The following is a 10,088-nucleotide window of genomic DNA, read 5'->3' on the forward strand; positions in this document are numbered from 1 at the left end:
CTCTCACATTTGGGGGGACCACCTTGGCCGCGAAGAGTGGGGTCCGCAGCCTCGGCATATATTTGGACCCGATGCTCACCATGGAAACTCAGGTGGCATCGGTAGTCCGCACCGCATTTTTCCATCTTTGGCGGATTGCCCGGCTGCGACCCTATCTTGACATGGGGGCGCTCACTACCTTGGTGCATGCGCTCGTAATCTCAAGATTAGATCACTGTAACGCGCTCTACGTGGGGCTGCCTTTGAGGCTGACACGGAAACTTCAGGTGGTGCAGAATGCGGCGGCCAGGCTCCTTACAGGAGTGAGAAAATATCAACACATCTCTCCAACGCTGGCCGCATTGCATTGGCTGCCCATCTGTTTCCGTGTCAACTTCAAAGTTTTAATGCTTACGTATAAGGCCCTAAACGGTTTAGGACCTCGATATTTGGCGGAACGCCTCCTCCCACCAAGGTCTACCCGGATCACCCGCGCGAGTCAGGAGGTGAGGCTGAGGAGCCTGACGCTGAGAGAGGCCCGGAAGGAGAAGACACGAAACCGGGCCTTCTCGGCGGTGGCTCCTCGCCTCTGGAACAATCTCCCTCCGGCGATTCGCGCGGCCCCCACGTTGGGCACCTTTAAAACCCAATTAAAAACATGGCTGTTTATTCAGGCCTTCCCTCCAGCCAACTCTTGATTTTTTCTTACTTTTCCTTTTTATCTTTACTGCTGTTCTTGTTTGATTATTATGTATTTGTCTATGTTTTATTATTTGATTTTATATTTGGAAGCCGCCTAGAGTGGTCCGGTGGGCCAGATAGGCGGGGTATAAATTAAATAAATAAATAAAATAAATAAATGCAGTCCCATGTTGTGCAGGCCTGTTTTATAGTTCAAGACTTTTAAAAAGTCTCCTCAGGAGAAAGGCCCATTGAGTTCAGTGTGATACAGTATACCCCCAAGGCAGAAGGATACAGGATTGCAACCTTAAATTAAATCATAATTATGCAATTTTACAATGTTAAAATACTTGACTACATCTCTTAATGGGCTGCAGTTTCATTTTGGATTATTTTAAAAAGATATTTCAAATAGGCGTTTTTAGACCTCAAAACCCTATTGTTATCATACTTCACTTCGGCCTAGTTCTCCATTTTTATTAAGAGTTTGTAGTTGAATGAAAGAATGTACTTTCTTTCAGAACTTCGTAAGATATATACTGATATTACGGAAGAAGAAGAAGAAATCATTGAACCCCAAGATGGTAAGAAAATAAAAATAAAAATGTTAAGTGTATAATACTTGTGGTGAAAACATTACCATACCATCTTCCTGACTTCTCCAGGGTAAAATAATATAAACAGCAGTGTGTACTGGTGTTAAGATGTGCTAGCATAATGTGCTAGACGAGTGTTCAAATGGACTTCCAATTCCTTTAAAAATATACAACTCAAGTGTTGGTAGATATTAAGGTAATTGAAGCAATTCAAATTTTTATAGCTCATCAGGTGAGCAAAGTATAACACTCCCCATTGGATAATGACAGGAGTTGCAGCCCTGCAGCATCTGGGAAAGCTGTACTTTGCCCACTCCTGAAATAAATGGAACTATGGGTGAATTAGCTTCCTCCTCCTGCATAATGGACAAATATTGAACTTTATACAGAATATTTCCAGGGATGGGGACTCACGAGTCACAACTCTCTGTTAAGCCTGACTTAAGTCACACCAGTGACTCACTGTTTTTTTTTTTTAAAAAAAACTCACGACTCAGAATCATTTTTCCAAGTCATGTATTGAGTCCCTATTGACTGCCGAAGAATTGATGCCTTTGAATTGTGGTGCTGGAGGAGACTCTTGAGAGTCCCCTGGACTGCAAGGAGAACAAACCTATCAATTCTAAAGGAAATCAACCCTGAGTGCTCACTGAAAGGACAGATCCTAAAGCTCAGGCTCCAATACTTTGGCCATCTCATGAGAAGAGAGGACTCCCTGGAAAAGACCTTGATGTTGGGCAAGTATGAAGGCAAGAGGAGAAGGGGACGACAGAGGATGAGATGGTTGGACAGTGTCACCGAAGCAACCAATATGAATCTGACCCAACTCCGGGAGGCAGTGGAAGATATGAGGGCCTGGTGTGCTCTGGTCCATGGGGTCACAAAGAGTCGGACATGACTAAACGACTAAACAAACGAACGAACGAAGGGATGGGCCTCCCTACCTGCCACTGCCACTGCTGTCACCATCATCCTCAGAGGCAGCAGGCCTTGCTTCCCTTCCAGGAGCTGACAGCTGCCTCCTCCCATGAAATCATGAGGGATTTGGGATGGGTTAGAACTACCTCTCTCATTTAAAAAATATCTGGAGTCTTCAGACTTTTACTGACCCTCTGAAACCTGGCGTTGAGTTGTGATGTATATTGCAGCCACAAGAAATATCAGAGCTGCTATTTCACATACAAGTTCAATATCTGTTCTCATTAACATCTCCAGAATTGGCATCATAAAATATAGTCTAGGTTAAATTTTAGTTACAGGTACCACACCTGTACCCTAGCTTTATGAACCACAGCTGGACCATAAAGAAAGCTGACTGCCGAAGAATTGATACTTTTGAATTGTGGTGCTGGAAGAGGCTCTTGAGAGTCCCCTTGACTACAAGGAGAACAAACCTATCCATTTTGAAGGAAATCAACACTGAGTGCTCACTGGAAGGACAGATCCTGAAGCTGAGGCTTCAATACTTTGGCCATCTCATGAGAAGAGAAGACTTCTTGGAAAAGACCTTGATGTTGGGAAAGTGTAAAGGCAAGAAGGAGATGACAGAGGACGAGATGGTTGGAAAGTGTCATCGAAGCTACCAACATGAATCTGACACAACTCCGGGAGGCAATGGAAGATAGGAGAGCCTGGCGTGCTCTGGTCCATGGGGTCACGAAGAGTCAGACATGACTAAACAACAACGACCACACCTGTGCAGCAAGCAGATCACAGCACAAAATATCTCTTTTTTTGGTGAACTGCTGCAAGTAGTTTAGCAAGCACCCAATGTGGTATGTTGATAATTGATCCATACTGAATCCTGCACATGTCATTGACGTTCATACGGCAGACTTAGTGTGTATGTAGCACATGTAGCTCGAAGTGTGTGTAGTAGTGAGAGACTGATAAAAGTAAAGCAGTCATCAGATGGTGCTTTATCTCACCTTGTGGACCAATTTTGATATGGACAGTTTCATTCCACTTTATGGCAACCACACGATGTTCTGGCAATTGCACACCTGTTTGATCCTTATCCATGCCTACCTGCACCTTTTTGGGTCCCTAGAAGGGATTACTTTTTTTTAGCATGTGTTTTTGTTTTCAGCATTATTGATCACCAGAATCAAATCAAAGTGGATCCCCCATGTCAGTAATATGCCATTGATCAATAAAAAAAAGTTGAGCTTTCTCCTGGTCCCCCATGGAGGATGACACTGTTGTTCTCTTAAAAGACTGTTGGATGGGTTGTTGTTCTCTTAAAATTCCAGTACTACGCCACTTGATGGCAAGCCAACTGACCAGCATTTCACTTACCAATAGAAAAATATTTTTCCCAGCTTTCCCCTGGCCCACCGTGGGATGTGAATTGGACTCCCCCTTAAACTCCAGTTCTGTTTCACTTGATAGGAAGGAGATTCCCTTGCATGCCTCTCTCCTATAAGTTTTTTTTAGCTGTAACCTTCTCCTTCCAATGGAGGGGAATACTGGAGAGGATGTTGTAGCTAAATAAGGTTGCTTTGAGGTGCAGAATGATTTCCTGTCCCAAAACCACCTGATCCTTGTTTGATTGTAAAGATCACCTCAAATGGCATACTGTGTCTCAAAGCGACACTATTCAGCTAATTCCAGATTGGGGTGACTGGACTGTCTAGTCACACATGAAGTCCTGAAGTTAACTTCATGCAGTGCTGTCAGAGTGCCTGAGAGAATTTTAAGTGACAAAGAGAGAGAATTTTAAGTGACTGTGGGACTCAGCTGATGTTAAGTAGAGAAACTATTTCTTGTGAAATGGGCAGGTTTATAATATCAGATAAAGAATATGGCAAATTCTCCTTTGTGTCATTGCAGGAGTTGGTATCTTATGCTTAACAGACAAGGTTGGGAACTGCTATAGGCTGCCCTTAAAAATCTCTCACAGTTTTGCTGTACAGACAGAGACAAGGAAACAGACATAGATTGCTATTTCCCTCCCAGGGCTGGCATTTTTTTTCTGTTCATTTATGACCCCTTGAACTGTTGCATTGATAAGAACTCATTGGACTGGTCTTTTCTTTAATGTGGTCCTTTTCAGATATCAGACTTTCATCAAGTGGCCAGATCTTAGCATTAGAAAGTGAAGACCAGGCTGCTGCTGAAGGTAACTTTCACAGGATTTTGTGTGGAGGTTTTTTAGTCATATATTTTAGAAACCAAAATCAACTTGGGCACATTGCAAACCACCTTGGCAAAATGGGCAGACAGAATGAAACAACTCAGTCCTTTTTCTCTGCTCCAATTTATTCTCCTTAAGCTGCTTATTTTATTGCCAATGATTAACAGCTAGTGAGAAGAGCTCTCTATACAATAAAACCAGTATCTCATGTTGTAACTATAGCTGAGTTTATGAACTGATCACATATAAAAGAATTACATTTTTAGTAAGGTGAGTTATGAAAGTTTTGCTACATTCCTGTATCTCTGCAAGTCCCTACTTGTTTGGGATATAAACAAGTGATAAATATTCATGCATGGACTAACTCTGAGACAGAGAAATTATTTTGCCCATGTCAATTCAAGAAATGTAAAGCTAAATGTAATGTTGGGGTGCTGGCAACAGAACTCCAGTCTTTTCCATGTTTCTGTTTAATGGCCAGCATTACATTTTTCAGCCTGGTCCATTTATGTGTAGGCCATAATTTCTGCAAGATTATAGCAAGAAAAAACAACAGAGATAGCCTGTAGAACTGGAAACAGAGTTGCAGAGAACTGACTGAAGCCACCTTTTTGGATTTGTGAAATCAGATTTCAGAGGAATCCCAGTCTTAAATCTTAAAGACCAATCACCAAATAAAGAAACAGTCCTGGAAGAAAGAGGAACTCCAGTTGTAACGCTCGGAGGCTTGTAGTAGTTGAGGATTTTCCTTTTCTAGTCACATGTTTTTTCTATTTCTGATTCTAGCCTCAGTGTACAGTTATAATTTCTTTTTATGACAGAGACTGAAGAATCAAAGAGTCTAGAAGATGAAAATTTTGATGAACTCACTGATGAAAAATTTGAAGAACCTGCAGATGGTAGGCCAAAGAAGCTAATTAAAACCCTTGTTAAAAAAACTAATACAGTACTTTGGTGTGTTAATGAATAGCATCTTCTCATATTTGCTTTGGCTTCTGACTTCCACTAACTCTGATTGATAGGAAATCATTGGCAGTAAGGTGTTCCTTTAGTCATAGTACAATTTAGTACCTGAAATGTTTGGAGTTTTCAAATAAAACAGACTTTTCAGCTAGGGGAAGGAGACAGGGAACTAGGGGAAGGCGACAGGGAACTATAAATTAATGAGTAATGTTTTTGGATGATGTTACTAATCAGAATTTTAGCCAGTATGTATATTTTTGCAAGAAAATATAATATAAATTCTGTTTACCAAAAATCTTTGTATAAAAAGATAGTGTTTGTCATTTTTCCAAGTAATTCATTTGACAGTATGACCAATTAAACATAGCCAGAAGGAAATGAAACATCACCTCTAATTTTTTATCCTGATTATTTCAGGATTTAATCTTCATTCCCTCTGCCTCAGCTTTGTTCATTTCTTAATGCTGTTCTGATCAGAGTTATATTACTTTTGCAGTTTGTATAATAAAGGTCCTTTCTTTCTGTGTTTTGAGCCTCGTCCAACTTTGTGCAACAATCTGGTTAGGTTATAGCTAAACTGAAGTTCCACTAGGGTTGCTTGGGTAGAAAGTGTGAAAGAGACATGGACCCATATGATTTGTTATATCTTCTGAATGCACATCGATGGTGTATTTCAAGAAAAAAGTCTCGCATTTATGTGTCGTATATTTTTCATTGCAGACATTAAAGAGAGCCTGAACACTGGGCAACCTTGATACTCCAAATGTGTTTTGGCCCACTGCTCCCATGATCCCCAGCCACTGTAGCCAATGATGAAGGACAATGGGAGTTTTCAGTCCAAAATCTTCTTGGGCATTCTTGCACTGAAATAATATATATGTAAATACAGCATAAATGGAGTAGCAGCCTTTTACTCATGGCTGCATTAGCATCCTAAGTACTGGCATAGTGGTGAACTCTGAGAATAATGCTCTTAGTTTTTCTTCTCTATCAACAGGATTTGAACTTCCTTGTACAGCAAATTTTGCATTCTGTCAAAAATGTATCTGTAAAAAGTTATAAGCATTTGGATAACCAGCTAACTACCATATTTTTCGCTCCATAAGACGCACCTTTCCATAAGACGCACCAATTTTTAGGAGAAGAAAACAGGAAAATATAATCTGTTTTCTTCGCTCCATAAGACGCACAGACTTTCCACCCCCCTGTTTTGTGGGGGAAAAGTGTGTCTTATGGTGCAAAAAATACGGTAGATATTATTCTATGACTGATGTAGATGTCAAATAAATCCCAGATTTGACGTAGATTATTCTATGACTAAGAACAACTGAAAGCTGATCTATGTTTATTTATTTTTCTTCTGCAGGTCTTGAAATTTGAGCTGATGACTTCCTTTAAGCAGAGGTGAATTTGAGCAACAGAGAAGGAAGTTCATATTTAATTACTGATCATTTCAGTAATAGCTGTGAGAATTCCTGAATGTGGTCGATGTCCTTTTTTTAGTAATTCAGCAGCAAAAGATTTGATCGTGGAGAATGGCAGTTTTTCCTGTTTCTTACTTTTTCTAGCTATATAAAAACATAAGCATGTTTCTTTCCTGTTTGATGCATGGTACGTTAGATATGTCTTGATCAGTCTGAGCTGGAGTATTTGGCTTAACACCAGTTTGGCTTCATTTCAGTGCAGTGACAACCATTGTAGAATTAATGTACCAGACTGGAAAATGCATAAGGAATTTAAAATATTGAAGTATGACATTTGCAGAAAGGAAAGTTCAAGACAACTACCTCAGTTTGGACAGCGCTTTCTGTTGTCTCCTCTATATACTTGCATTCTTACTATGCTCCCTTTTCTTCTTGTTGTACATAGGGAAAGCAAGATTGTAGTCTCTGTAATATGTTTTACATTGAGAACAGTTTGAATGTCTTAAGTCTGTTCAATGCACCTTCTGTTCTGTCTTCAGACTTTCCCGTTATTGCTTCATTTCCATGGCCACACACCTTTTTGTTTTTGTTTCACTTAATAGCCACAAGGAAAAATAGGATGATGGACCAGTTGTCTCAGAAAAGAGTATAATGATAGTGACACATTTCCTGACAGCTTTGGACTGCAGACTGCTTTTCTTCATGCTGCACGTGCTGTTTCTTCTGATGCTTTTGTCATTTTTGTTTGATAACTAGCCTGACAGAGAATTCTGGGATTATCCAAAACTTTTTAATCACGTTGTGATATTTTAGTTAGCCTTAATAAAGACATCTTAACACCATGGCTTTTTGGCTTTTTTTCCCCATCAAAGAATAATCCAGGTACTACATTTTTTGAAATTTAATAGCGTCTATCTGTCAACAACCAAGACTGTTAAAAAATCAATAACAGTTGAATGTAATCATATGAGAAATAATTAATAGAAATTAATCCACTCAGATTTTGGGCAGTTGATTTTTAGCAGATGATTGAACAGTCAGATAAATCTCCAACCAGATTAATCATCCATGTTGATGCCAGATCAGAATACTGAGGATCAGAGATAAATAAAAAAGGTAATCAGCACAAAGGATAATTTTAAATTCTAGAGAACCATATATCCTCTCTTGGTGCTGATATCTTTGCTCTCTTGTCTTGCAGTAAGCGTTCCAAATTGGGGCCCTCCAGGGGGTTTGGACTACAACTGCTAACAGCTTTGGGGGCATCTGCACCAATCCATTAGGCATCAGATAAAATTGTGCTCTAAAATAACTAGAGAGCATTAGTTTAGGAACAGTTGATATAGACTCTGGTGAAGATTTATGGAAAACCCAGTCCAAATATATTTGGAGAGCCAAAATTCCCATCACTAGTGTAAACCACAGGTATATCGTGTTAAGAGACTCATAGTGAGTTCTGAAATATTTGTGCATGTCTACTAGTTGTGGCAAACTATATGTGCATTTATATTCCATGCACATGCACTGAAACAGATGCAAGAAGAATGTTCAGACAAATGTAGACTCCATAAAAGCACATTAGTCTGTAATGTGTAAAGGAAACGCAGCACAGGAAAGGTCAACTCCCATGAAATTTGTTTCAGACACTATTTGATTCTTATGCATAATTCCTCTCCTTGCATAGAGTGCCTTGTGTGAATGAAGAGCACACAGAACTTAATCCACAACAATTTCATGGTGCACAACACTTTAGGCTTATAATTCTTGAGCTTTGAGGCTTTTCTTACGGAGATAGAAACCAAATAGGATGTTCATCCCTGTAAGGCTTGAAGAATTAAAAATACACTTATAAAAATGGCTATGAATTCAGATCATTTAATCTACCTCTCACAGATCCTTGAGTTTATATTCTTCACGTCCCTCTTTTGAAGTTACCGTATTTTTCGCTCCATAAGACGCACCTTTCCATAAGACGCACCAATTTTTTAGAAGAAAACAGGAAAATATAATCTGTTTTCTTCGCTCCATAAGACGCACAGACTTTCCACCCCCCTGTTTTGTGGGAAAAAAGTGCGTCTTATGGTGCGAAAAATACGGTAATTTTCCTATGTAGTAAAAAAGTTTGGAAACCGCCTGTAAAAAAGCTCTGGATAGTAGAATTCTGCTGTTCTTCAAGTCAAAGTCCATCATCGTATTCTGTTTGATAAATCTTATTTTTGTCATGGGGGGACACTGTAGGTTTCCCCTTTTCCCCATGTCCATTGTTTTCCCTGGTATTGAGCACAAGAGAGGAGAATGAGTCCTAGGATATTAATTTCAGTACTGTGATTAATTATGATAATGAAATTGGACATCAGACTTGGCAGGATTTTGATTCTGTAGCCAGTACATACATACATACTTTATAGTTACGGCATCAAGCCATACAAAATTGAGTACAAAACTTCAAAGACTGGCATGCACTACAAAGAGCCACACCAGACATACAAAAAATAAAATATCTAAAACAGCAAATATAGCAATGTAAGACCAAAGTCTAAGGGTTTAGCTGTCTATTCTGGCTGCTATAGCATGCCACCCAAAATTTCGCTACCAGTTCTGCAGTAGTCCGATTTTGGTCGGTTAGCAATTGATTACAGTAGTCTGAATCCGATTGACCTGCCATATCTTTTAAGAGAGGTGTAATATATTTTCCTCGAATCTTATTATGCCTGTTACATCTGAGCATCATATGCTCGATAGATTCTATCTTGTCAGAGCCACAAGGGCAGAATCTCTGTTCCCTCGGAATTTTCTTAAATCTGCCTTCCAACACTGCAGAAGGGAAAGCCTCACATTTAGCCAGAGTAAAGACTTTCCTAAACTTATACGTCTCAAGCTCTGATAGGTAGGCCATAGAGAGCAGACAATATTTATGCATGTCTATTGCTCTAAAATTGGGGCATCTGCTGAGATCTACCTGTCTCTCCATATCCATTATTCTCCATTTAAGAGCTGATTTTGCTTCATCCCATTGCATGCTTAATATTGGTTGAGGAGAGAAGCCCATTACTTGCAATTTATTTATGACAGCTTTTAACCACCTCAATTGAAAATTGTCCTCTAGGAGTAAATGAGTTAATCCTTGTAATTGAACGTTTATTTTAAGCCAGTACTGAAGGGAGGCTGCCATTGTTATTGAGCCAGTCTCTAAATGAATTTGTGCATTCGTTACACATATTGGAACTTCAAATATTGCCCTAAGGAATTTAGACTGAACCCACTCTATCGGGTCAAAACTGTTGGGTGGAGGCCCCATAAAGGTGCCAT

General features: G+C 39.7%; 1 protein-coding gene across 8 annotated transcripts in view; it reads left to right on the plus strand.

The window, feature by feature from the left end:
• MDH1B (malate dehydrogenase 1B) overlaps nucleotides 1–7,621 on the plus strand; it is a 28,719-nt gene extending 21,098 nt beyond the window's left edge. For 5 of the 8 annotated variants that reach the window (XM_072978301.2, XM_072978272.2, XM_072978286.2 and 2 more), the window contains 4 exons: nucleotides 1,182–1,244; nucleotides 4,312–4,377; nucleotides 5,214–5,291; nucleotides 6,722–7,621. In XM_072978301.2, coding sequence (XP_072834402.2) covers nucleotides 1,182–1,244; nucleotides 4,312–4,377; nucleotides 5,214–5,291; nucleotides 6,722–6,735 — 221 coding nt within the window. In that variant the 3' untranslated portion in view covers nucleotides 6,736–7,621. The remainder of the gene's footprint in view (nucleotides 1–1,181; nucleotides 1,245–4,311; nucleotides 4,378–5,213; nucleotides 5,292–6,721) is intronic. The other 3 variants (XM_072978275.2, XM_078379533.1, XM_078379543.1) reach the window with 1 other exon arrangement.
• The last annotated feature ends 2,467 nt before the right edge of the window (nucleotides 7,622–10,088 follow it).

This window comes from Pogona vitticeps, chromosome 1 (assembly GCF_051106095.1).
Source record: "Pogona vitticeps strain Pit_001003342236 chromosome 1, PviZW2.1, whole genome shotgun sequence".
NCBI lineage: Eukaryota > Metazoa > Chordata > Lepidosauria > Squamata > Agamidae > Pogona > Pogona vitticeps.